This window comes from Apiospora kogelbergensis (genome assembly GCF_038363985.1).
Source record: "Apiospora kogelbergensis strain CBS 113332 chromosome Unknown utg000009l_segment0_segment0, whole genome shotgun sequence".
NCBI lineage: Eukaryota > Fungi > Ascomycota > Sordariomycetes > Amphisphaeriales > Apiosporaceae > Apiospora > Apiospora kogelbergensis.
The window spans coordinates 3,110,736-3,136,737 of record NW_027117426.1 but is presented as its reverse complement, the minus strand read 5'-3'; the positions used below and the strand labels follow the sequence as shown (position 1 = coordinate 3,136,737).

Here is a 26,002-nt window from a genome sequence, read left to right as displayed (position 1 = left end):
ATCGGACATTTGATCAGACGCTATTGAGTGCTGGCTCAATGTTGCATGCGAACCGCCATAAACACAGCAATGATATACCCAGCACAAATCTCTTCGTCAGAGATGGCTATACGTCGCGGGCCCTGTCAAGCATTCTGGCACGGATTATCCATATCGGAACTGACATCTTTTGGTCTCTCGTACGACATCGGTATAGCCCCTCTTCCCATCACCAAGCGAGCTCATGAACTTGAGATTAGTCAAGAGCAATGCCTATATAACCCGGCTCAGTCGATGACGTGCCTTGACCCGCCGACAATAGCGAACTAGACTGGCATACACAGGCAACGTAGGGCTAAGTCTACAGATTGCACACTCAGCTGGTTTCATCTGAGACTGGTGAAGCCGATATTTTCTATCAAAAGAACAGGAAAGCCTTCTTAATCCTCTGTATAGGAGCCAAGGCCCAAAAGGAACTGTCGATATATGCTCGTCTGACTTGGCGCATAGACTGGCTAGTGTAATAGGCCGGACCTAGGCCTTGGCCTTTGGGGTCCATACGTAAGACAATCAGCTTGGTCTAGTCTAGGCCTTTTGGACACAAGCATGGGTGCTTTGAGTCTTAAAGTGATGGTGTTGTCGACCTGGTGAAAGCCCCGTGGTCTCGTATTACACTTTCTCGGTCAGGGCCCAGAATATGTACGCTGTTGAATGCTGCTGCACTCGTCACAGGCGGGTTCACCATAGTACAGTGGTTCGCCCTCGGCATTTCAGCGTTTGGGGCTTGCGCAATTTTTCACGTATTGGGCAAGCGACCAGCTGTAGAGACTGGTTACCGTCCCTCATTGCCAGCTTCCTCATCTGGCACACCCAGCGAGCCAAGCTTGTCATCTAGCCACTTGGCAAGCTCTTCAGCTTGCCTCCGCATCAGGGCCACCCCAGCAGCATTCACACTACCTATGGTCGTGACGCTGGCCGTAGTGGCTGCCCCAGCACTGGCGACACTCTCGACCTCGGACGGGGAGCCCAAAGGTGTTGGGTGTGACGAGGATGCCGCCTGTGGCACCTGGAGTGAATGACTTTGCCCCTGCGCAGACTGGGCTTGTTCCCCGCCGTCCGGTATAGGCCCTATGCATACAAAGAGCAGTCCGCAGCGTAGTTTGCGCACCACCAGTACGGCGCCTGTGAGCTGTATGGTGATGGCTCCCGATGTCGGGTCTTGACGCGCCTTCGTTCCGGCAGGTGTAGGCGGCAATGCCTCAGCCAAGGCTGCGTTGGTGCCCTGTGCCGCGTAGATGGTCCATATCGATGCGGCTACAGTGCATTGTGTCCGCAAGGTGCTCACGGGGTGTGGCGAGGCATGGGCCAGGAGCTTCCCCGACAGAGTCGTCAGCAGGGTTGTATGGATCTGCGGCGATAGGTTCGATTGCAAAAAGGACGTGAGCCGTTTCGTAAGGAGATAGAGGGGGGTCGGCGCGGGCAGCGACATTGGGGTTGATCTGGATTGCTTCTTCGGTCGATAGGTCGAATGTCTTTGTCTTTGATGATTTGTGGAATTTCGGGTCCTCGTCACGGGCGCTGCTGCGCGGGGTTTCAAGAAAGCACAAATGAATGGCGGAGATGGTGATGTGCGTCTGCTGAGGAGTTCGCGAGTCTGGAGGAGTAATCTCGTGCTCGGAGAGAGAGTGTGTGGGGGAGAGAGAGAGAGAGAGTTCCATACGGTGACATATGTACAGTACAATAATCCCCCACTTTGAACTTTGATTGGGAATACATAATGATGGGCCCAGTGCGCCCAGGGGACCTACATATGTACATATGTATATATCTAGCATGTATGTATGTAATATGCCACTAACTATGGCCCAAGCGTCCCGATCACTAACCCCGTGCATATGCTCCATGCATCTTGCAAGTGGCCATCCTCTGTGACTACAACATCTTTTATTTCCGAAGGTCCGGGGGAGGCCTTGCGATTATGTGGAGGAAAGAACATGCTGTTCGAATCACTATCTTCTGTCTACTGAATGATACTACAGGGGGCCCGCACTGGGGTCTGGCGTCGAATTCCAATCCTATCAAGATTGGTCATCTTCCTCGGCTTCGCGGTTGCGCCGCTCATATCTTTCAGACGTTGTCCGGCACAGCTCGTTGATCTCTTTGAGGATCTTCTCCCGCGTGGGATTGCTGTTTGGCGCTTCGAGCTCCTCATCTCGGACTTTGGCGTCCTCCTTGTCGAGCTGCTCGTTCCGGAGCCTGACCAGTTCAGCTTCGCTGGCCCTCCTCTCCGCCTCGGCCTGGGCCTGCTTGATCTGCACATCCCCTACCGTCACCACCCCCTTGCCAGCGCCGTCGGTCTGCCGGAAGTACTGAAACCCATCCTTGGCCCTCAGGTAGAGTCCGAAGGTAGCTTGATGCTCAGCCTCGGACTTCGACATGAGCTCCCACACTAGATCCTTCAGGCCCGCGCTGTAGTTGGCGTCGCTGAACCGCTGGTTCCAGGCCTCCGAATCCTCATCACGGATGTACTCCATGTGCTTCATGGCCGCCATGACCGGCTTGACCATCATCCCCATGAGCACATCACCCACCGAGCGATATTCGCTGATGATGGTGTAGGGCTGACCAAACTAGCCATGGATGTCAGCGAAGCTTACTCACGAGACGCCCACATAGAGACTTACCTGTGGCGGATGGTATAATGGCATGTCAATATTCAGCCGGAGATTTGCCTGTGACTCAAAGCCCTCTTGGCCGGCCAGAACCTTCCCCTCACCGGGCGGTACCCGGCCTCCAAGGACGCCATTAACATGACCCGAAACATGAGCCTTGCTCAAATTCCCCAATTTACACTGCCCGTAGGTTTCACTCATCGTGTGCGGGTGGCGGAAGAAAATGTTTGCCGGGGTGATATCTCTGTGCAGTATCGTGTGCCAGTCCACACCAGCATCAAAGACCTCGTATTCTTCCGTGTCGGGATTCAGGTCTTCACGGATCCCATCATGCAACCAAGCAAGTGCCTTCAAAACGGAACATAGGACGTGCCAGCAGAACGACTCGGGTAGGAATTGGTCCTGCATGGTGGGGACTTGGTAATGCGATTCGTCGTTCCTAGGGAAGACTCGCACTTGTGGTTGGAACAAATTCTCCAGCGTTCCGGCGTTGCAGTAATCGTAGATGAAGAAGTATGTTACTTGGTCGGGCTTCTTGCTGTCCTTCCAGCCGATGAGCTGCACCCAGTCAATGAGGTTGATGAGGTTTTCGTGGTTCAGAAGTGCCATCAGGGGCTCGATCATATTGTTGGACCCCTTGTCGAGCATCCAGAGGAGTGGCTTAGGGCCAACCTTGGCTTCCCCGAGTTGGAGAAGCCAAGGGGAGACATCGCGAGCCAGAAACTGCGCGCGGTCGCTCTTTCGCACCACTTTCCAGACACCTGGGGAGACCTCCGACATGAAGTCATACTTGGACGCCTGCCGCGAGAGCTCAGAGGCCGTCGTCTTCGAAAGACCGCGGTATGGTGCTGCCTCCATGGTTTCGGTGATTTGTGTGTGCACTCAAGTTATTTGTCGGTTGCTTGAGAACTGTTGAAGCAGCGAAACACCAGAGTTGGAGCGGAGATGGGAGGCAGGTATGTTGTAGACAAGCACCCCATCCCTTTGAACGCACGCGTCAGACTCTTTGTTGCCTATCCTCGGAGACATGCTAAATACATTCCAAGCACACAAAGCTACCCGAAGCAGCCATTGTTGTCTCAGAAATTTTGACGTCCGAATGCTCGCAGTCATGTAGAGAGCTGTGTCAGTTTCCGCATTCTTCGCCTCCTCGTTGCTAAAGGTCTATTCACACCATCGCCAATAGCTATGCAGGGGTTGGAGGGCGGCGGCCAGCCAACCAATCTGCGATGTGCAAATAGCTATGTGGTCAATTGACGGTCTCTAGCGCCTATTCCGAAATCGACCAAAGCCGAAGACAGCAAGGCAAGCAGGCAAGCAGTCGATGCTTCTCCAGATCAGGGTTGTTGCGTGCCTGCATGCCTCATGTAATACTCTGGGGCGAAGAACTTAGCTGTATGTATCAGAAAGAGTGGCACACGACAATGCCGATCGTGGCGAGTATAATAATACAAATCCACCATGACGCTGCGTGCTTATTTCGGTGCAATCCAGACTTTACGCAATGGTTTTTGTTCGAGAAGATGGATGCCTGCACGGGGTAATTGGGCGGCACGCAATAACCGAGACGGACGAAGCTCAATAGTTAGTTGCTGGTTTTCAGGCCAACCAACATGCGCCGCCGTAGTGACCCATTTTGCTTCGAATGCCATCAAAACAATTTGCCACGATAGGCACCGAGTTCCTTTGGGAAATTGACTTGTTGCCACATAAACATTTCATAGGCACTGAGCGAGCAGCGTTCAGATTTAGGCGCGTACGTCGGACACCACTGTCGATAGCCGCTCGGCGTTGGTGGTTGATGCTTGGGGGCGGCGCTTGTGCGAGTCGAGTTGGGGCCCCCATCCTGCGCGAGCCTGGCGGTACCGTTCGCCAATGTCAGCTGTTCACAGCCAATGCCAAACGAACCAAGACCGAAGGCAGGTTGAAAAGACGCGCAAGTGCGTGATCTACAGTACAGCGCAGGCAGAGGGCAGTTGGAGTTGGTATATCAAACAGGGCTGCCTTGGCCGCATGATGTTTGCGATTGTTTCGATTTTAGCTCGGGCCGTCCGGGGCCAGGTGGTGGCTTCGCCAGAAGTCGGCCAATTTCTGGAAGACGGCGTTTTTTCATTCATTTGATTCATCTGATCGTTGGTTCTTCTGGCGTGCTGCGCGCTGGTGGCACCTTTGTGTCTGTGTGGGCCGGCTCGTTGCTTGGTTTTCCCCATGTCCTGTTTCGGGGGCCGATGGGCTAACCCATTAGGACCAGCAGCGGCTAGGGATGTTCCCTTCTCCTTACGGAGTCCCATATGGCTCCAGGTCTCCCATGCTAATTTTGATTCCATCAGGGGGCTCGGACTTCAAACGCTCAGGTAGGATGCTCCCACTACTGCGCTAAGCCCTTCGCAGCAAGTCCGCTAAAGTAATCGACCAATCGCCCATGCCTTGCGTCTTCGTGGATCCGAATCATCCACAGACCCTACAGAACGACCAGTAAACGACACAGCCAATCCGGAGTTGCTGTTGCCCGGGACTTATCGCCATGCTGCATTCGACTTCAAACTTGCCAAGGCCCGGCTGGCCCCCCTTTTCGACAGGCCCTCTACTTGATGCGACACCATCCTTGATAGGATACTACTTGCGGTAGCTGCAAAGAGGAGGGAGCCTGCGCAGAAGGCCTGCGCGGGTCTGGTTGGTTGCATTTACATGGGCGAAAGAGATGCTATTGGGTCGGGTCTAATAATGCGTGTCTGATGATACTGTTCAATTGGACTTCTAAACCGGCCGACTTTCGTCAGATTAATGAGACGGACGGGACTCAACCAACTCTCTTTCCCATCCAAAAGCACAACCGCATACGCGCGCCCGCCGAAACGCTCTTTACCTGACTATTCAGTACCATCATTCCTTTTTTGGGGTACCACTCCAAAGATTGTCCCCCAGTCGTTCCCTCTTTTTCTCGGCATCTTGCGTCGGTGCATTGTCGACCCTACCCCATCTGGCAATCTGATACATCAGCCCACGCCCGGCCCTGGCATTACGGTCCAAGAGGGTCTGCGTAGAGTCGATCAAACCTCCCAACGACCTCCTCCGCCAGACCTTTCTCATTTGACGTCTGCCACTGTCTTGTTTGTCGTTGGTTTCCTGGCCATTTCCTTTCACCTTCACTTCGGCCAAGACAGTTTGACAGGGCACGGTACCGCTGCGTCGATCGAAATCGCGAGCCCGAGAAGAGAGCCTTTCACCAGGGCATGTCGCTATAGAAAACTCTCTTTCCACTCCACAGTGTTCCGGCCGGGTGGAATGTCGTCGGCCAACTAGGGGACTGAGACTTGTCGCAGTCCACCACCAAACTCAACACCAACTCAACGCCGCCGAATCCGTTCTAGGGCGGCGTCTTGTCTCTCATTCAAAGCCCCTCGCATCTGCCAGGGCAAACCTTCTTCCTGTCATCTTGGATACCATCGCTTTGCAAGCCATTGCTCTTTTTCAACCATCAGCGCGCAGTCGAACAGCTTCGCAGGCGAGCGACGACTTGTGCATATCGGCAGGACCGGCTCGGCGACTAGCTATTACGATCAAGACGACTTCTTGGACCGCCCTCTATTGGATATCCGCCTTACATTCATTCATCTTCGTTGGGTAGCAGGGCTCCATTTTGTTAGGACTCTATTGTAATAACGACCGACCGTCGACGCTCATTTACCAGGAAGCCGACTAGATCATTTCGACGACGTGCAAGCGCGGAATCTTGGAATAGTCAGGATGGGGTGTTTCAGCTCTAAGAGTCGCGCGCCTGACGTGCGACCCGAGGCGAAATGGGACTACATTGTAAGTTCTCTCTGGCTATCATTACCATGTGTTAGCCGAATCAGGTGCTGATGATTCCGATGCCAACAGAGTCTCAAGGACTTCAAGTCCAATTCCTGTTTTACCGTCTTCGCTTATGTCTACCTGCACTTTTCACTTCTTCTTTCCATGGCCGTCTATGGCGTTGATAGCTTCACCGCAGTCAACTTGCTGGCTTTCGGCCAGTGGACCAGCCAGGTCAAGGCCACCTCTTTTGTCTCTTTCGATGTCATCAAATATGTCTTCTCTGCCTGTATTATACTCTCGTTTATCAACTTGGCATATGAGCACATCCGCGCTAGGCGCGTCATGAACCGAGGCAGTGTAGCCGAGTCTTTCTTGGACAACTTGGCTGTGCGCCTAGAGAGTGTCCGGTGGGGTGGGCAAGGTTGGAGACGCTTTTTGGTATTCGCGGAGCTCACCAAATCGAAGAAGGGCGCTGAATACGTTGCGCTTTTCACCTATTTCAGCTTCCAGTGTGAGTAGAAGCACGTGGTTAAACCTGCCGAGAAAGCTGCTGATTCGTTTATAGCTTGGATTCGTGTGATCCTCTGCTCCGGCCCACGCCAGGTCCTCAATGCTCTTACGTTGTATAATGTTTTCAACAATGATCTCATTCCCACTGAGACTGGCTCCGTCGACAAGTCGATTATGAACTTCTTCAGCAAGCTTGAAAACCTGGCGAAACAAAACACACAACAAGTGGTTGTCTTATCCGGCATGTTGTTTACATTGATCGTCTGGGTCATTACCCTCCTATCCTTGTTAATCGCAGTCCTTTTCTACGTCTTCTTCCTCTGGCACTATATCCCAAGACAGGATGGCGGCTTGTCGGGTTACTGCTCGCGTAAGATTAACAAGAGATTGATGAGGATTGTCTCGGTCAAGGTGAACAAGGCCATCGCAAAGGAGGAAAGAGATAGGCTCCGAGCAGAACTCAAGGCCGCGAAGAAGTCTGGTGAAAAGACACCGATCGAGCGACAGGCTAAGTTGCCTACATTCATGGATCCCTCCAAGGACGACTCCTTGCCAGAAATGCCTAAAATGGGCCTGAGTCGCACCGAAACTATGACGACTTTGCCAGTGTACGAGTCCCGACCGGGAACTCCCAATACTATCGAGATGAGCGCTTTTGACCAGAAACGCCCACTTCCGTCTCGTCAAGGCACGGGAGCCTCGTATGCCTCCAACGCGCCCCTGATGGGGTCGGCTGCGCCTATGTCAATGAACCGCACCGCCTCTCCAGCGCCTACCATGCCGCAGATCGACTTCGATAACTACCCGCCCCAACGTCCAGGCACATCTCAATCCAACCGAAGCTTTGGCGGTCCGCAGCAACGCCCTATGCAGAACAACAACCCCTCGTTTGGACCGCGATATACGCAGAGCCCCGCGCCGTACGGAAGCGGAAACATGCCTCCCCCACAGCGAAGCTTGACGGGTGGCGGCGGCATGGATCCTTACGGCCGGGCCCCTATGCCTCGTGCCGTTGACCAACTGTCGGGCCGACCGCAGATGTACGATGACAACGCCAGCATCAGAGACGGTCGCTCTAGTCCGGCGCCATCCATGTACTCGAACGCTGGGCCTCCTGCGCTGAATCGACCTGGCTTCAATGGCCCAGCTTATTTGCCGCCGCGAAGTGCAACAAATCCCCCGCCTCAGCAACGGGGGCAAATGCCCCCGCAACGCAACATGACGGCACCCATGCCGCCCATGCAGCAGAGCGACCCGTACGGACCCCGCCCGGGAACATCTCAGAGCCAAAGAGGACCGCCCCGCGGCTACGGGTACGGAGATGTGGAAGCCCAACGAGGGCCACCTAGATATTAGACACTCGAAAATAATTCCTTTTGGCGTAATTTCTTCTTGTTGGATGTACGATTTATTAGACGGGGTCCTCTGGCCCAAGTGTTTCTATGTGGAAACTTACCATGTTTCTCGCTCATATCTTTCAAAGCGATACCCTTTAAGCCATTGTAGCATTAGGTCGACCACGCCAGTCATGATGGCGTCTGGTCAATATTATGATATTTCAAAGGAAATAAGAACCCTAGTTCCCGTCACATAATTTTGAGGAAGATGGGCATACGAGTGACTTGATCAAGAGTATCGGGAGAAGGGGTTTGAACGAGGCCGTAGAGGTGCAAGCATGGCATTGGTTGCGATGTCGGTCGTTTCCCATTTATCCTCATGCAGGCAGAAGCCGGGGGAGGCACGTGCGTGTGTGGTCGCCAATGTGTCTTGTGATGGGCGATGTATGTACCACGCTTATGCACTGATTCAATAGCTAAGTAAATGGGGAATGGGGGAGAGCGGGGACCGAGTCGGGCTGTTGGCCCCCTTCCACAGACGCTGATGACGCAGGCACTACGCGACAGCTCACGGCACTAGTCACGGTGTGTAAGCAACTCAAGTAGAACGAACCACTGGGAGAGCTCGCGCACCTGCGCGCATCATCCCCCCGGCAGACAGGCCAGGCACCGCACCGCAACGCAACGCAGCGCAACAACGAAAGGTAACAGCGGCATCATCGATTCATCCTTGCTTCCCCAACATCGACCGAAAACCTAATTGTCGGAGCTACAGCTGCTGCTCGTCGTTCCACCATCACCCATCCATCGATTGAATCGATGCAATAACATGCGATAACCGAGTCCCGCCTCGACAGCTACATATCGTCATCTGCTTATCTTACCACCTTCAACTTATCATCACTGCCATCTTCATCCTTCAAACCACCGCGCCGCCGCGCCGCCTCTCATCATCGCTACCATCCGAGTTCACGCCGTGTCTTGATTTGGCCTGAGCCGGTGGCTCAACGCAACCACCATTATGGCTCGCATGCCTCTCCTCGGAGCGGTCGGGGCTGCACTCCTAGCACTCTCGGCCAATGCTGAGCTCCTCACCCCGATTCATGAGGCCGGTCGCTGTGCGATACGCGGCCACTGCGGAAAAAAGGGTTTCTTTGGCAAAGAATTACCTTGCGTCGACAACGGCCTTGCGACAACCCCCGATGCCGACTTTGCTTCCGAAATCGAAGCCCTATGCGGCCCCAAGTGGAAGGACAGCAAGGTCTGCTGCAATTCCGACCAGCTCGCCGCCCTCAAGTCATCGCTGTCCACCCCCAACCAGATCATCGGCTCCTGCCCGGCTTGCAAGGATAACTTCTACAATCTCTTCTGCTCCTTCACCTGCTCGCCCGACCAGTCCCTGTTCATCAATGTTACGAATACACAAGAGAAGAACGACAAACTGATGGTCACCGAGCTGGACCATCTCGTCTCTAAAGAATATGGCACTGGCTTCTACGACAGCTGTAAGGACGTCAAATTCGGCCCCGCCAACTCGAAAGCGATAGACTTCATCGGCGGTGGTGCCAAGAACTACACAGAGCTATTGAAGTTCTTGGGTGACGAAAAGGCCATTGGTTCTCCTTTCCAGATGAACTTCCCCCGAAATACAAGGAACCCGGCATGGGTCCGAAGGACATGACGCCAAAAAATGCAATGATGAAGGTCCAAACTTCCGTTGCTCATGTGTTGACTGCCCTGCTGTCTGCCCGACACTCCCCGCAGTCCAAGATGCTGAATCATGCCACGTGGGTGCGCTGCCATGCCTCTCGTTTGCCTCCATCTTCACGTACGGCGTTCTATTGGCCTCTCTTGTGCTTGCTGTTGTGGGCCATGTCGCTTGGCGGAGACATGCACAAAGACAGAGTGAGCGGCTCCATCTACTGCAAGGCAATGAGCCAAGCGATGACGAAGACGAGGGTGATCTGGTTCGTAATGGAGCCATGTACGACAGGCCTCAGAAGTATTACAAGATCAACACTTGGTGCGACAAGGTCTTCAGTAAGCTGGGGCATCTTTTGCGCAAGGTTCCCAGCCATCACAATCACTACCAGTCTGTTAGTCGTAATTCTTCTCAGTGTCGGCTGGGTCAAGTTCGAGTTGGAGAGAGAGCCTGCGAGACTGTGGGTTAGCCCAACTTCGGCTGCGGCTCAGGAAAAGGCCTTTTTCGACGAAAGCTTCGGTCCATTCTACCGCGTTGATAAAGCTTTCCTTGTGAACGACACAAATGAATCCGGGACAGGCCCGGTGCTTAGCGCGGACGTGATCCAGTGGTGGATGGGCGTTGAAAAACGCGCGAAGCAGCTCAAGGGCACCTCCTTCGGCGTCACTTTACAGGACGTCTGCTTCAACCCAACTGGCGATGCCTGTGTCGTTCAGTCCGTCGCCGCATACTGGGACAACATCCCCTTCAGCGAGAGCTCATGGAGAAGCGACCTTATCGCTTGCGCCCGGTCGCCTGTACAATGCCGGCCTAACTTTGGTCAGCCTCTCGAACCTAATATGGTGTTGGGTGGATATGAGAGTATCGAGGACGTTGCGGACGCACCAGCCATGACCGCCACCTGGGTAGTTGCCAACGCCCTCGAAGGAACCCAAGAGCTGGATCGCGCCATGGACTGGGAGAGATCTATGAAAGATTTCTTGCTGCATACCGTGCAGCCCGAGGCAAAGGACAAGTTTGGACTGCGGCTGTCATTCTCTACGGAGATCAGCTTGGAGGAAGAACTAAATAAGTCCAGCAACACGGATGCTACAATCGTCGTGATCAGCTACATAGTCATGTTCCTGTACGCATCTCTCGCGCTTGGCTCGACCAGCATGAGCCTGCGCGAGCTGATGAGGAACCCCGCTGTGTGTCTGGTTCAAAGCAAGTTCACGTTGGGATTTGTCGGTATTCTCATCGTGCTCATGTCCATAACGTCCTCGATTGGACTTTTCTCATGGGCCGGGATCAAGGCGACACTCATCATTGCCGAAGTCATCCCATTCATTGTTCTCGCTGTCGGTGTTGACAATATCTTCCTAATCGTCCATGAGTTTGAACGGGTCAATGTCAGCCACCCTGATGCCATGGTCGAAGAAAGGATTGCCAAAGCACTTGGACGTATGGGACCGTCCATATTGTTCTCAGCCATAACCGAAACTGTGTCATTTGCCCTGGGCGCTTTTGTTGGCATGCCCGCCGTGCGCAACTTCGCCATCTATGCTGCTGGCGCAGTATTCATCAACGCACTTCTGCAGATGACTCTGTTCATTTCCGTTCTCTCATACAACCAGATGCGCATAGAAGACCACCGTGCCGATTGCTTCCCTTGCATCCAGGTGAAGGCAGCCCGTGTCCACTTGAGCGGCGGTAGCGGCAATGCCGGCACTCGTCCTTACGATGTGCCAGAGGAGAGCTGGCTGCAACAGTTCATCAGAAAGTACTATGCGCCTGCCCTTCTTGGTAAGAAGGTCAAAGTGTTGGTGCTTGTCATTTTCACAGGGATGCTGGCTGCAGCCATAGCATTACTGCCCGAGGTCAAGCTAGGTTTGGACCAGAGAGTCGCCCTTCCCGACGATTCGTACTTGATCGATTACTTCAACGACATGTACAACTACTTGGATACCGGCCCGCCTGTGTACTTCGTCACCAAGGACTTGAATATCACCGAGCGTTCGCACCAACAAGAGATATGTTCACGTTTCCTCACTTGTAAGCCGCTGTCTCTAACCAACACGTTGGAGCTGGAGCGACAGAGACCCGAGGTTTCGTACATTGCCTCGCCTACATCAAGCTGGATCGATGACTTTTTCCTCTGGCTCAACCCCGAAGCTGTCGACTGTTGCTACGATAGGGTGAACCGCAAGAGGGTGGCTTGCTTTGCTGACCGCGACCCTGCCTGGAACGTGACGCTGTACGGCATGCCGGAAGGCGAAGAGTTCGTACATTACGTCAAGCGATTCCTGGCGGCGCCCACGGACGATGATTGTCCTCTAGGCGGGCAGGCTTCCTACAGCCAGGGCGTGGTAGTGGACGACGTGAAGAACACGATCCCTGCCAGCAACTTCCGCACGATGCACAAGCCGCTGCGCAGTCAGGACGACTTCATCAAGGCATATGCCGCTGCTCGCCGCATTGCTAAAGAAGTCCAAACAGAGACAGGAATCGAGGTTTTCCCATACAGTGTTTTCTATATCTTCTTCGATCAATACGCCAACATTGTCAATCTCACAGCAACCCTTCTCGGGTCGGCTGTGGCCATCATATTCATCGTGGCGTCGGTACTCCTCGGCTCGGTGCTGACAGCGCTTGTTGTCACTATTACTGTTACCATGACCGTGGTCGACATCATCGGAGCCATGGCTGTCTTTGATGTATCCCTGAATGCAGTTTCCCTTGTGAACTTGATCATCTGTGTGGGTATTTCGGTCGAGTTCTGCGCTCACATTGCCCGGGCCTTCATGTTCCCGTCCGGCTCCGTCATGGAACGGGCTAAGAACCGATTCCGCGGTCGTGATGCCCGGGCTTGGACGGCGCTCGTCAATGTGGGTGGCTCGGTCTTCAGTGGCATCACGGTCACCAAGCTGTTGGGAGTGTGCGTCCTGGCCTTTACCCGATCTAAGATTTTTGAGATCTACTACTTCCGTGTGTGGCTGGCGCTTGTCATCTTCGCCGCCACACATGCACTCATCTTCCTTCCCGTACTGCTTAGCCTGGCGGGTGGTGAGGGTTACGTGGACCCCGAGAGCGAGGGCGGGTTGGTCGAGGACCTGGCAAACAGACGATATAGAGCACTTGTCCCCGAAGATGCCAGCGATGATTCGGACTTCGACGACTAAGGAAGTCGAATCGCTGCTCTCAGCTTCGGCCTTGTTCTGCCACCAGGATCCCCAGGCCAGGCGGATCTACTACTGGCAGAGAGCAGCCACGAGTCGGATGATTTCCGTTGGCTGGAGGATGTAGTTTAGCCCGGGATACCCAGAACACGCAGGATATTGGTTTTTCATTCTCGCCCTATACGGGTTACTAGTCCAAGTCGAAAGTGGTGTGTTAGCGAATTGCGTGTATGATGTTATAATAAGACTATGTGGTTGAAGCTCAGCATAGGTTAGATTGGGTATCGGCTGAGAGAGCAATAGCGTAAGAGATCAGTCCGTTGGGGTATGTTATCAGCCATGGGCAAAGCGGTGTAGAAGCTCGCAATAGAAATATCATCAGGTTTCCAAGCGATTTTGATTGTATATGAACAGCGCTCAGGGGTAGCCATCCGCTACGCGCAGTCTCCGGTGAGCACGTGTCACGATTGAGGGACAAAGCGGACAGGAAGTTGCTGGACACAAAGTTGCCGGACACAAGACGGGCCACCCCCTCACCCCCCACCGGGTCACATGTTGCGTCTGACAGAGGTAGCATTCTATTCTGTGTCTGCAGGCCAAGACGGGCTACTGTGGGGGATGCGGGCTAGTCAGAAAGCTTGACTTGTTCTTGATCTAGAGGTTGTCTGGTTGTCTGGTTGTCTTCTGACGTGACGACAAGCCAGCCAATGGAGGGGACTGATGTTTGATTGCCAAAGGAAGGAAGTAGTGAGCAGCCAGCTTCCATGGGATGCATCCTCCGGCCTATCACATTGCTTGCATCTGCATACGACTGGATCTTGCTTTTGCTTTTGTCCAAGACATGATGCATGCTCTATTCTCGCAACCGCCTCACCTTTCCCTCTCGCATTCGCCTATGTTACGAACCAAGCAACCTAGTATTCATTCGCCTACGACCCAGAGCTGCCTTCTCCCAATTTGGCCCTTCAGCATTTCTATTCGCGACGCCACTGATTGCTCCGTCATTCCGCTTGGGCAGTTCGCCATGTTCGGCTTCAACGACAAGAAGAAGGACAGGGCTGTGCCTCAACAGGTCGTCGCGCACGACGGTGCTGGCGATGCAGCTCATCCCATCGACAACAACAAGAACTTCTGGCACGCCCTGTTCCCCATTGTCGCCTGCGGTGCCGGGCTGTTCTCCGACGGATACGTCAACAATGTGCGCACATCCTACGCAGCATCTTGGAAGTAAAGGATTAACCGAAGGCTGACTTGTCATGTCTTTGGCTATCTAGGTCATCGGCTCTGTGTCGCCCATCTTCGCCAAGCTGTACGGCGCTGAATGGACCGATTCCAACGCCAAACACTACGTCAGTGATATTGCTTTCGCCGGAACAGTAAGTCTTGCAACCCGGCCCGGCACCACGTACGTGTGCTGACATTTCTCTTTGCGCCACCCACAGGTGGTCGGTATGCTCATCTTTGGCTACACCTCCGACCACTGGTCTAGAACGGGCTCGCTTTTGGTCTCAACCATCATCTTGATCATCTTCACTGCTTTGGCTGCTGCTTCTTACTGGCATGGCGAAACCATCGGCATGTTCAACATTTTGACAGCCTGGCGCTTCTTTGTGAGTTCCTGATACTGCTAATCCTACCAACTGAGACTGTGAGACTGATCTAAAATGGACAGGTTGGAATTGGTATTGGAGGTAGGCGGAGCCCGGGAACCATGCGAAGGTGTGAGTCTGATTGTTGCTATAGGCGAATATCCAGCAGGAAGCGTTGCATGCGCCGAGTCGACCGGCGAGATGAAGAGTGGCACTCGCAACGCATGGTTCATACTGTTCACCAACAGTATGATTGACTGGGAGTAAGACGCCATCCTTCCCAAGGAGGCGAGAATGTGCTGGTGACCAAATTGCTAACCAAGACTAACACAGGCTTCGTTTTTGGTGCTTTCGTGCCTTGTAAGTCAACCAGGGTACAAACACATACGATTTGTGCTTCTAACACAGTCTAGACATCGTGGCTGCTGCATGCCACAATGACCATCTGGAAACCATGTGGCGCACGCCTCTTGGCATCGGTGTCGTCTTTCCCCTGGTTCTGTTCGTACTCCGTTTAAAGCTGAAAGAGCCCGAGGAGTTTAGTCGCGAGTCTATGAAGAACACCAAGACACCATATTGGCTGGTACTCAGATACTATGGCTTCCGGTTGTTCGTCATCAGCGCTGTCTGGTTCCTCTACGATGTAAGTTCATCCAAAAGGTTCACAATAGTATACGGTACTTTAGTTTGGCTCACCGCGACGGTCACAGTTCTCTTCCTACTCGTTCAGTCTCTATTCGAGCACCATCGTGGCCAGCATATATGGCGGTGAAGGCCCCTTCACCACCGTGTTTGGCTGGAACACGGTCATCATGCTGTTCTACATCCCTGGAACCATGTTGGGCGCCCCCGTGAGCGACAGGCTTGGCCCTCGATGGACCTTGATCGTAGGAGTCACAGCCCAGTCTATTGTCGGCTTCATCATGGCAGGCTGCTATGCCAAGCTAGCCCAGCCCAGTGTCGTCGGAGCCTTTGCTGTAGTCTACGGTCTCTTCCTGTCCTTCGGTGAACTCGGTCCCGGAAATAATATCGGTCTTCTAGCCTCCAAGACGTGCGCAACCGGAGTCCGGGGCCAGTACTACGGTATCGCTGCGGCGGTTGGAAAGATCGGCGCTTTCGTCGGTACTTGGGTTTTCCCCTACATCCAAGCAGCTGGTGGCGATGATGTGGCCAAACAGAACCAATACCCGTTCTACGTCAGTTCCAGCTTGTGTCTGTTATCCGCTGCGCTGGTCTATTTCTTGGTTCCTGAAATTGGCCAGGACACCATTACCAAGGAGGATGCTAACTTCCGCACTCACTTGGAGAGCAAAGGCTGGGACGTCCGACAGCTCGGCCTGAAGAAAGGTGAGTCGGCGGATACTCTGGAGAACAACACGGCCCCCATGCCTTGCGACAAGGACCAGGCATTTGCATCCAAGGAAGCCCCGAGCCGCTGAGGAGATATCCGCGCCCGTCACGTGTGGGGATTATCACGGACACTTCCACGCCATGATAGGGGTGGGGTTCTATACCAAGAGGGAGAAGCGAATGGAATATATTCAGTTGGTAACCCTTATGGAGTCCGATGACTATACCGAAATATACATTTGGAGCTGAAATCACTTGTCGTGTGTGTGCACTTGTTTCTTGCCCATCATTTCCCAATCACTAGTTTTCTCTCTCTTGCCAAGGAGGGGTGGTCTCTGTCCACGCCTCTCTACTCATGAAAGGAGACCAAAGAAGGTCAGCATGACCTTGTCATTGATGGCCGGCATGTGACCAAGACCCTGGCCCATGTAGCCAACAACCTTGGAGCCGTCACCGTAGAGATACTGAGTGTAGGGCGAGGCAGGGACGTTGGCGACGGTCTTCATGTCGGGGACGCCCAGAACGTCGCTCCACTGCTTGAGGGCCTCGAGGGCGCACTGGGGCCGCACCAGGGCGTCGCCGGTGCCGTGCCAGATCATCATGCGCGGGCGCTTGCCCGTGTAGCCCGGATAGGCGTTGCGGACGAACTTGCCCCAGTCGGCGGGCGTGTGCTGCAGGCCCTGGGCGCAGGTCTGGTTGGGGCTGAAGGGGGTAGCCGAGGGCGCGCCGGCGAAGCAGGCAAAGGCGGTGCCCGAGACGGCGGAACCCGCGGCGAAGACTTCGGGGTACGTCCCGGCGATGACGTTGGTCATCATGCCGCCCGACGAGGAACCAAAGACGTAGACCTTCTCGGCATCGCCGCTGTACTTGGTCAGCGTGTAGTTGACCATCTGCACGATGGAGGTGGCGTCGCCGCCCGCCCCGTGCGTGAGGGAGGCCGCGTTCTGCACGTCCCAGCAGTTGGACATGTGCGGGGTCGACGGGTAGATGAGGATGAAGCCGAGCTGGTCGGCGTACTGCACCGTCGGGCGCGTGCCGGAAAACCACTGCTGGCCGGAGCCGCCGCAGGGGTGGAGCTATTCGTTGGGGAAGAAATCAAGGTCAGCATCTTTGCCCGCCTACCCCTTTTCTGGGGCCTGGAGTTGTGGCAACCTACAGCGACGACGACGGCGGGCTTGGGGGCCAGCTTGTCGGGGACGTAGATGTACATCTGGATCTGCGACGGGTTGGTGCCGAAGCCGGTGACGGCCTGCAGGGAGGCGGCCATGGTCGAGGTGGCGGCGAGGGCCGCGCCGAAGAGGGAACGGAACAACATCTTGCTTGTTCTTGGTCTTCTGTTTCTTCTTATTTGATTCTCTTCCCGCAGTTTCCTTGTTTCCTTTATGAATCTGCTGTGCTGGTCCCGAACGGCATCCTTTCGTTGAGAGGAAGAGGTCCCCTTTATATATACATGCAGTTGTTTGCTTGTCGCGCTCCTTTCCCAGCAGCAGGGAAACCCCTTACTTGGACACCTTCTTTCTGTGCTTGGCCATGCTCGTCTCGGTAAAAGCCATGCATACTGCGTTCAAAAGCCACCCGACGTCAACAGCCGCTACCCCATAGTGTAAATTGACAGAGGCGCAGACTCGGAGGGTTTGCTGGATTGGGGACGGCACGGAGGCCTTCGCCAAGTTACCGGGTAAATCCAATTGGCTGATATGGCTTCTGGCCTCGTGGCCGTGCATGCGTTGCCTTCTCTGTCCTCTTGTTGGGCTACGCCAGCCTGTAAGATCTCTACGACTTCTCTTGTTCGCAGGCCATCCAACCTCTCCACGTTTCTCTCCCTGTTGGGGTAGGCGAGGGGCAGAGAAGCAGACGGCTGGTTGGCTGCCCACCCCCTTTTCTTCTCTAACCCAGAGGCTCTTCCCCTTCGTCGTCAATAAACCATCACATATATCCGGTGCTTCTTATTTTGGAAGTAGCAATCAACACCATACAGAACCATGTGCACCCCACACGGCGCCCGGCATCTATAGTACGGTACCCCCGCATGGGTGCCATTGGGGTTTGCAGCTTGCATGCTGTCAATATCCAAGTGCCGCCTGGCGTTCCCGGGCGGAGCAGTGCTGTTAAAGCCAAATGACTTGCCATCGAATCGGACGTGTACCAAGGCCTGGGGATCTATCTCACATGCCAAGACTGTGTGAATAGTCCCCGATAGCCCTCCCTAATCCGATGCGGAGGGAGCTGGCTTCATCTTCACGAGGAATACAAGTCGTAGTGCCTGGCATCGTAACAGTCTCCGAATATTCCAGTCGGATACTTGGTCGCCGTCGTCATGCCCCCGGGACCCGGTAGCACTGAACGGCAGCCACACGACGACAACCCCAGGCCGCACGCATTCTCTCTCTCCCTCTCCCCCTCTCTCTTTCTCTTAATCTGCTCACACCCAGCTGCGCCAGACTTGATTTTGCTGCGAGTACCTTGACTATCCGACTTCGTATTCCCCGATGCATGGGCTTGGCTTTTCCTGCTCGTGGCCCAGAAGATGGTGTGTGTGTGTGTGTGTCCTGATACCCAGCCCCAAGGGAAAGGAAGAGAGAGCAAGAAGGACAGCAACACTCCATTGAGCCAATAGTAGGTCCGGGTTTCATTGGTGCCTCCAATCCTAGAAGTTTTCTTTTGACGCCCTACTTCTCTTTGGTTGACACATGATGCCCCTTTCTCCCGCTGTACGTACCCTCTTCGGCGCTGTGACGTTAAGTCGCCATCGCTGCTATCTTCACTGTTTCCATTCAAAGTACTGCTCAAGAAGACCATGGCTTCAGCCTGTTTGACTATTCCGAATACTAACATGCAGCACGAGATATTTACCACCTATATTACACCCTCGAAACATATGAGATCAAACATCCGCATAGGGGCTTCTCACATGGAACTTGGGATGCAATGTTCTGAACTTTCTCTATTTTTTTGTTTAGGTCGGGGTATGTAACAATGCAGATCTATCAATGCAAAAGCAGCTTAGAGCTCGTCGTGGCCAGAGGGCTCGTCGTCCTCGCCACCGGGGGCAGAGCCACCGTAGAGCTTGGAAGTAATGGGGTAAGCCACGTTCGAGAGCTTTTCCTTCTGCTCCTCGAAGTCCTCGGCAGTAGCGGAGGCGGCGTTCTCGTCGAGCCAATCAGTGGCCTCCTTGACGGCGTCCATGATCTGCAATCGCGTTAGTGAAAAGTCAGGGGAGTGCGTGGTTTGGCTGAGTGGTGGAACTTACAGTCTCCTTGTCTTCCTCATCAATCTTGCCACCAAGACCCTCCTCGTCGTTGACCTGGTTCTTCAGGTTGAAGGCGTAGTTCTCGAGACCGTTACGGGCCTCAATGCGCTCACGGGTGGCCTTGTCCTCCTCGGCGTACTTCTCAGCCTCGGAAACCATGCGGTCAATCTCATCCTGGGTGAGACGACCCTTGTCATTGGTGATGGTAATGGACTCCTGCTTTCCAGTGCCCTTGTCGTGGCCAGAGACCTTAAGAAGACCGTTGGCATCGAGTTCGAAAGAGACCTCGATCTGGGGTTGGCCGCGAGGAGCCGGGGGAATGCCGGTAAGCTCGAATTTGCCGAGAAGGTTGTTGTCCTTGGTCATAGATCGCTCACCCTCGAAGACCTGGATCAGAACGACGGGCTGGTTATCGGCAGCAGTCGAGAAGATCTGGCTCTTGCGAGTGGGAATGGCAGTGTTACGAGGAATCAGCTTAGTCATGACTCCGCCGGTGGTCTCAATTCCAAGGGTCAATGGGTTGACATCCATGAGGACAATGTCCGCAGTACCTTCCTCGCCAGACAGAACACCAGCCTGGACAGCAGCGCCGAAAGCGACAGCCTCATCGGGGTTGATACCCTTGCTGGCCTTCTTGCCGGCGAAGAACTCCTCAAGAAGGGTCTGAACCTTGGGGATACGGGTGGAACCGCCGACCAGGACGATGTCGTCAATCTCCTCCTTCTTGAGCTTGGCATCATCGAGAACCTGCTTGACGGGCTTGAGCGTGCGCTTGAAGAGGTCCATGTTGAGCTCCTCGAACTTGGCGCGGGTCAGGGTTTTCGGAGAAGTCCTTGCCATCGAAGAAAGCCTCGATCTCAATGCGGGTAGACATTTGCGAAGAAAGAGTTCGCTTGGCCTTTTCAGCCTCGCGCTTGAGCTTACCCATGGCCTTGAGGTCCTTGGTGATATCGACGCTGTTCTTCTTGTTGTACGTCTTGGCAAAGTGGTTGATGACACGCTGATCGAAATCCTCACCACCGAGATGGGTGTCACCAGCAGTAGCCAGAACCTCGAAGATACCATCGTCGATGGACAGCAGGGACACATCGAAGGTACCACCACCGAGGTCGTACACGATAATGTGGCGCTCACCACCAGTCTTGTCCAGACCGTAGGCGATAGCGGCAGCAGTGGGCTCGTTGACGATACGGAGGACGTTGAGACCGGCAATGATACCGGCATCCTTGGTGGCCTGGCGCTGGTTGTCGTTGAAGTAGGCAGGGACGGTGACGACGGCGTGGGTAACCTTCTTGCCCAGGTAGGCCTCGGCAACCTCCTTCATCTTGCCCAGAATGACGGCAGAGACCTCCTCGGGGGTCAGCTGCTTCTTGCTGCCAGAGACGGTAACCTCAATGATGGGCTTGCCAGCCTTGCTGACAACCTTGTAGGGGAAGTGCTTCAGATCGGTCTGGACCTCCTTCTCCTCGAACTTGCGACCGATGAAACGCCTGAGGAAAAGACGTGTCAGTAAGCAATGGCGCAGAGATAGGTAAGTACCCGAGTACAATTGAGAGGAACCACTTACTTGACGTCAAAGATTGTGTTGTAGGGGTTGCCAGCAGCCTGTTGCTTGGCAGCATCACCGACCAGACGCTCCTCCTCGGTGAAGGCGACGTAAGACGGGGTAATTCGGTTACCTTGGTCGTTGACGAGAATTTCGACTTTGCCCTTTTGCATCACACCGACACAAGAGTAGGTAGTACCAAGATCCTACAGAGGATACGGTCAGCAAACTGGCCAACGGGGGGACGCTGGGCGGGAGCCAGGGAGAGAGGGGTTAGACTCACGATACCGATAACAGTCCCGTAATCAGAAACCTCATCGGCGCGCACCGTCTGGACGAATGCCAGAGGAGAGAAGAGCAGGCAGATCCATGCGATCATGCCCAGGCCCAAGGCCCACGAGCTCTGAGAGCTGCGCGACATGGCGGGGGAAGTGTGTGGGTGGTTGTTGAACCGTCGACAAGCAATAGACGATTAGTATATGTAAGTGGTGGAGGGGGGATGGTAGAGATAGAAAGACCTATCAAGGCTTGAGCATGTAGAAGCCCGAGCTGACGTTGGTCGTTAATGGGAGGTCGTATGCACCACTGGAGAGTAGTGAGAGATGGGGGAAGAGAAGTTGAACCGGCTCGCAGCAGCTCTGGAGAATTCCCTTATGTAGAGATTCAAGACGGTGCTGGCCTGCAAGTGAATACTTGTCCACTTTGTTGCCAGATTTCCAAAAGGCCAGATTTTTGAGACTAGCGGGCTAGTGGCGTACGCGGGCAGTAGGGGACGTGTGGCCCGTGCTTTCTCGGCACCCAGCTTCCAGCCCAGCACCTACTCAGCACCTACTCAGCACCTACTCAGTCAGTCAGTCACCCGTAAGCCGCAAGCCGCACGCCGCAAGCCGTAGATGTTCACTACCGTCTGTCTGACGGGCCACGGTGACAGTCTTCAACTAGGTCGCTGCAATGCATTGACTCGAATCGAATCAGCGAAAGTGAATGCAGTGAGCGATGAGGCTGATGGCCGATGGCTTTCGTCGTACCTACTGGAGTCACATCAGCCCTGCCGCTGCACAGGCTCATTCACTCGCTCAGTCGCCCCTCGCCCTGCTGGCTATTTTAACATTTAAGCTCTTGTGGCCTCTTCTCAAGAGTCCTCAAGATTCAATCAATCTGACGGGGCAAGCCAGATTAGCTCCAGGAACCACCTCACCTATTTCGTACCCGCCCATTACTGGAGGCCTATCAAATTGATTATATCTTGAGTCACTACACTACATGGCACATTCTCGAAGAAGCAGGAAGCCACATTTCCACCCACGCGGGGCTCTTCTGGGCTGGCTCCAGTGTAATGGTAATCCGTATCCACCCCGCCTCCCCCCTCCCAGAATCCCTCCTCTTCTCTCTCCAGAAAGCCAGAGCTCGGGAGGAGATGAAGCCTAGACGGACCATCTTGGTCCGCTGCCCAAACCTGCCCAATTGGCATCTACACCGCATTTTGTATGCACATACCTGGTGCCCCAATCAGTCACCTGCGAAGAGCCTCAATCTGTCCTCTCCTCGGCCTATTTGAACACATGTCTGTAATCTGTGCTCATTAGTTCCCGGATTGTCTACCATTGGCTGTGTGAAGTCCCAAAAACCCAAGGCGCTACTCGTCCAAGGGGCCACACTTCTAATTATAGCTGTCGTGGCTGTACTCAGCTCCGCCGCAATATAAACGGCATCTTTACTCTTTTAACCTCTTGAATTGTCTAGTCGGGGATACGTCTTGGCAAGCCTCTACTCTAAAAGTCCAGCAGCTATCGTCTCTCCATTGCTCCTCAAAACGATTCTTTGGCCCGCCTCCAGCGGCATCTTGTTGCCTAGTCTGACCACAACCCTTGCAATACTTCCGGGCTTCACCACCTGGGGCTTCTTCTTGAGCACCGTGCCCTTGACCTTGTCTAGGACAGCGGGTATCTCTACGATTTGCCCTGCTGCATGTAACCGTCCTCGGTGAACGTCAACTTGCATCGGCATCAGAACATCAAAGGCCAAGGCTTTGATCGTAAATGTATCGATACATCTGACGGGTTGTTTGAGGTCGCAAACGATATCACCCACCCGAATATGGATGGGATCGATGTGCGTGAGATGAATGATAGCACTCTGCCCTGCCACTGCCCAATCAACGGGCTCCAAATCCACCTCGAGCGATTTGACATAGGCCTTCTCGCCGCTAGGTTGTATCAGAAGCGCGTCGCCCATCTGCAGCGATCCAGCATCAACCCTTCCAGCTACGGAAAGGGGGCTCTGCGTGGTCTTGAAAACCTCCGAGATCGTCATTCGGAGAGGTTTGTCTACAGCTCGTGCCAAGGGTTGTGACTCCTCGAGTTCCTGGATAAGGCTATCTCCCGTGTACCAGCTGGCCGCCGAATCTGTCGACTTGTGTACCATATTGTCCCCGCGAAGGCCTGATACTGGCACGAAGCTGACATTCTTGAGCTGGAAGTTGGTGGCAACCAGGAAACCTGAGACTTGCTGTGAGATCTCGTCAAATCGCTCTTGGGACCAGCCCACAGTATCAAGTTTGTTGACGACAACTATAATTCGCGAGACGCCCATACTTCGTAGGAGGAGAGCGTGTTCTCGTGTTTGGCCTTTCAACCCTGCCTCGAAGGCGCCAGTAGAAGCATCGACTACTAACACCGCAAAGTCCGCTTGGCTAGCACCGGCGATCATATTGGGGATAAAATCGCGGTGACCCGGTGCATCCAAGATCGTAAAAGAGGTCGTCTCGGTTTCGAATCTGTTGGTTGCGATGTCTATTGTGATACCGCGGGATCGCTCTTCGACACGCTGGTCTAAGACCCAGGCCAGTGCGAATGATGATTTACCCATGGACTCTGCCTCTTTGCGATACTTGTCAATTGTCCTTTGGTCGACGACGTTGAGATCCAGTAACAGACGTCCCATCAGGGTGCTTTTGCCAGCGTCCACGTGTCCTGGTTATGTCAATGAGTGAGTCAAATTAGACAGTAAACGGGACTACTGACCGACAACGACAAAGCTCACACTCTTTTTGGCTTTTGAATTCTTGTATTCCTTTAAAACGTCGAGGTTTTTGCTCTTCGGGAGTGGTGCATCGTCCACATTCAGGGCTTTTACGCCTTCAGAAGCTTGATCCATCTTGACATCGTGGCCGGCAGTCTTCTTGGATGAACTACTGGCAAGCTTCTTGTTACTGGCTATTTGCTCGAGTCAGTGTTTCTGTTCACCAGGCTTCCTTGTTCCCAAAAGCGAACCTTTGGCTTGCGCCGACAGTACAACATCATCTGGGCTGGGGCCTGAGAATGCCTCAGATACAGATGAAGTAAAAGCCATATATGGGAGCTGATAGGAGGTTTTTGGTATAGCTTTGGGAGCGGCTGGAGCAGATCCAACCAGGGTTTGTGCAAATGCAGATGGCATGGCCAATTCAAGGGCAGGCTCGTCAAGGGGAGTTTTGACCGATGGTTCAGGGGACGACTTCGTCACGGGTGGAATCTCCACCTGGCCTAGATCGCCGACCTTCCTCTTCCGATCCGCCAAGAGTGTACCGAGTCCTGGCTTTTTCGACGGGGGAGAGGGTCTGGGCTCGGAGAGCTCGTGATGGGAAGTGGTTTCTCCGCCGCATTGACAGTGAGACCCTGACCAACTGACAGTTGGCTCATCTGGGCTGTGGTGCCTTGCACATCTTGATCCGTGCTCCCGACCTTTTGCTCCTCGGCCTTCTGCTTGCGCTTCAAAGCAAGCTCCCGCAACTTGGAGGGTTTCTTGGGACTATCTGCTCCACCAAGTAGCCCGCCGCGAGGGTACAGAGGTGCGATAAAGGTAGTCTCCCGGTCCTTGGGAATATTCCCCCATGGCATGTCGTTGAAGAAGTCCGCGAACGAGAAATGCTTAGAAGACTGATAGGATCCGGGTGTGACTTCTCTCAAGTCAGCTTGGCCGTCCGTGATCCCATAGAGGGAGCCCAAATATAAACCTGCCACCGACCTTGAGGTGTGTGCCAACGTATTTCCTCCATACGCGTACGGACTTGGAAGAATCTGCTCCAATGACGACTTCGCCAGGTCAAGTATACTGTGGGGTGTCGGTGAAGAGAACTGTGCTTTTGACTCACCTTCCCCTTTATTCTTCTGCACCGGAGCAGTCTTGGCGGCCTTGGGCTCAGGCGATGCGATGTGTTTGGTGACGAGGTACGCCACAGACTTATCGACGTCGTAGAAATAGTGCCATAACGCTTCCTGGATTTGCGCCGCGGTCACTTTCGAGGCCTGCAGACCGAGAGCATCTTGCACTTGGATCGTCCCTGCTTCCATTTGCGCTGAGTGTGGGTCAGTATCGGACTGCTTCACGGGCGGCTGCAGAGTCGTTGTAATGTTGAAGACTGTACCCTTATCTTCCGGACTTAACTCCTCCTCATCCTCCTCTTCTCCATAGGCCTCTTCGCCGTCAAACTCGTCGAGATCATTCTCGTAGTCGTAATTTCGATACGCTTGGTGGCGCGACATCTTGATTTGCCCGAGTCAAGTTCAACGATGTAAACTTTGTAGAATGCAAAGGCTTCTCCCAAGCTACGTGCGAGAAGTACTCGGTATGGGGTGTATGTGTGTGTTGTGCAGAGAGGTGAGCACGCCCAATTGCAGTCTGACCATCAGAATTTAGGCACTTCAGCTGGAGGCCGTCATTTAAGCTCTGGAAGGTTGAATGGCGGGGTACCTAAATTATTACCTTGGCGGGGCAGTCGCGACTTCTTTATTGACAGCCCACCTCACCTGTCAGACTAGGAGCAATGACGTCATTGTTTCAATATGGAAAACATGTTATCGAGTGCCTGTGCAGTTCTCGAAAGAGATCTGTTTTAAAGGGTACTTGAGACCTACTGCAGGACGAAGAAGACGTCTCAGGGCATGCCATTATTTAGATCGGATTAGACTCGGCATTGCATCAATCTCGTCATACTATAAATATAGATAAACTCTTATTCATACTGGACAAATCACCCCTGGGAATCATGGTGGTATTTAGAATCGTACAAGCCGTCCCACAAACTAGGACTGCGTCCTTCCTCGCTACGAGGAAACATACCTCCCGTCCCT

At 53.9% G+C, this 26,002-nt stretch overlaps 8 protein-coding genes across 8 annotated transcripts; 3 read left to right on the top strand and 5 right to left on the bottom strand.

The window, feature by feature from the left end:
- Nucleotides 1–811: 811 nt before the first annotated feature.
- Nucleotides 812–1,468, bottom strand: PG998_014094 (uncharacterized protein; the record flags this gene model as incomplete). Its single annotated transcript, XM_066880910.1, has 1 exon — nt 812–1,468. The coding sequence occupies one exon, from the start codon at nt 1,466–1,468 to the stop codon at nt 812–814; it is 657 nt and encodes a 218-aa protein (XP_066725049.1).
- A 589-nt stretch (nt 1,469–2,057) lies between these two features.
- Nucleotides 2,058–3,509, bottom strand: PG998_014093 (uncharacterized protein; the record flags this gene model as incomplete). Its single annotated transcript, XM_066880909.1, has 2 exons — nt 2,058–2,609; nt 2,664–3,509. 2 exons carry the CDS (start codon nt 3,507–3,509, stop codon nt 2,058–2,060), a joined length of 1,398 nt encoding a protein of 465 aa, XP_066725048.1.
- Nucleotides 3,510–6,339: 2,830 nt separating this feature from the next.
- PG998_014092 (uncharacterized protein) lies at nt 6,340–8,315 on the top strand (the record flags this gene model as incomplete). Its single annotated transcript, XM_066880908.1, has 3 exons — nt 6,340–6,464; nt 6,534–6,960; nt 7,015–8,315. Exons 1-3 carry the CDS (start codon nt 6,399–6,401, stop codon nt 8,313–8,315), a joined length of 1,794 nt encoding a protein of 597 aa, XP_066725047.1. The 5' UTR covers nt 6,340–6,398.
- A 1,002-nt stretch (nt 8,316–9,317) lies between these two features.
- PG998_014091 (patched sphingolipid transporter) lies at nt 9,318–13,159 on the top strand (the record flags this gene model as incomplete). The annotated part of the gene is made up of 3 exons (XM_066880907.1): nt 9,318–9,912; nt 10,061–10,336; nt 10,398–13,159. The coding sequence occupies 3 exons, from the start codon at nt 9,318–9,320 to the stop codon at nt 13,157–13,159; spliced, it is 3,633 nt and encodes a 1,210-aa protein (XP_066725046.1).
- A 1,021-nt stretch (nt 13,160–14,180) lies between these two features.
- On the top strand, nt 14,181–16,184 carry PG998_014090 (MFS general substrate transporter; the record flags this gene model as incomplete). The annotated part of the gene is made up of 8 exons (XM_066880906.1): nt 14,181–14,354; nt 14,431–14,532; nt 14,599–14,766; nt 14,829–14,847; nt 14,900–15,008; nt 15,079–15,105; nt 15,154–15,388; nt 15,432–16,184. The coding sequence occupies 8 exons, from the start codon at nt 14,181–14,183 to the stop codon at nt 16,182–16,184; spliced, it is 1,587 nt and encodes a 528-aa protein (XP_066725045.1).
- A 264-nt stretch (nt 16,185–16,448) lies between these two features.
- Nucleotides 16,449–17,410, bottom strand: PG998_014089 (alpha/beta-hydrolase; the record flags this gene model as incomplete). Its single annotated transcript, XM_066880905.1, has 2 exons — nt 16,449–17,171; nt 17,252–17,410. 2 exons carry the CDS (start codon nt 17,408–17,410, stop codon nt 16,449–16,451), a joined length of 882 nt encoding a protein of 293 aa, XP_066725044.1.
- A 1,604-nt stretch (nt 17,411–19,014) lies between these two features.
- On the bottom strand, nt 19,015–21,312 carry PG998_014088 (uncharacterized protein; the record flags this gene model as incomplete). Its single annotated transcript, XM_066880904.1, has 5 exons — nt 19,015–19,284; nt 19,346–20,116; nt 20,148–20,835; nt 20,913–21,097; nt 21,175–21,312. The coding sequence occupies 5 exons, from the start codon at nt 21,310–21,312 to the stop codon at nt 19,099–19,101; spliced, it is 1,968 nt and encodes a 655-aa protein (XP_066725043.1). The 3' UTR covers nt 19,015–19,098.
- A 1,346-nt stretch (nt 21,313–22,658) lies between these two features.
- PG998_014087 (uncharacterized protein) lies at nt 22,659–25,414 on the bottom strand (the record flags this gene model as incomplete). The annotated part of the gene is made up of 4 exons (XM_066880903.1): nt 22,659–23,863; nt 23,915–24,106; nt 24,164–24,489; nt 24,561–25,414. The coding sequence occupies 4 exons, from the start codon at nt 25,412–25,414 to the stop codon at nt 22,659–22,661; spliced, it is 2,577 nt and encodes an 858-aa protein (XP_066725042.1).
- Nucleotides 25,415–26,002: the final 588 nt, after the last annotated feature.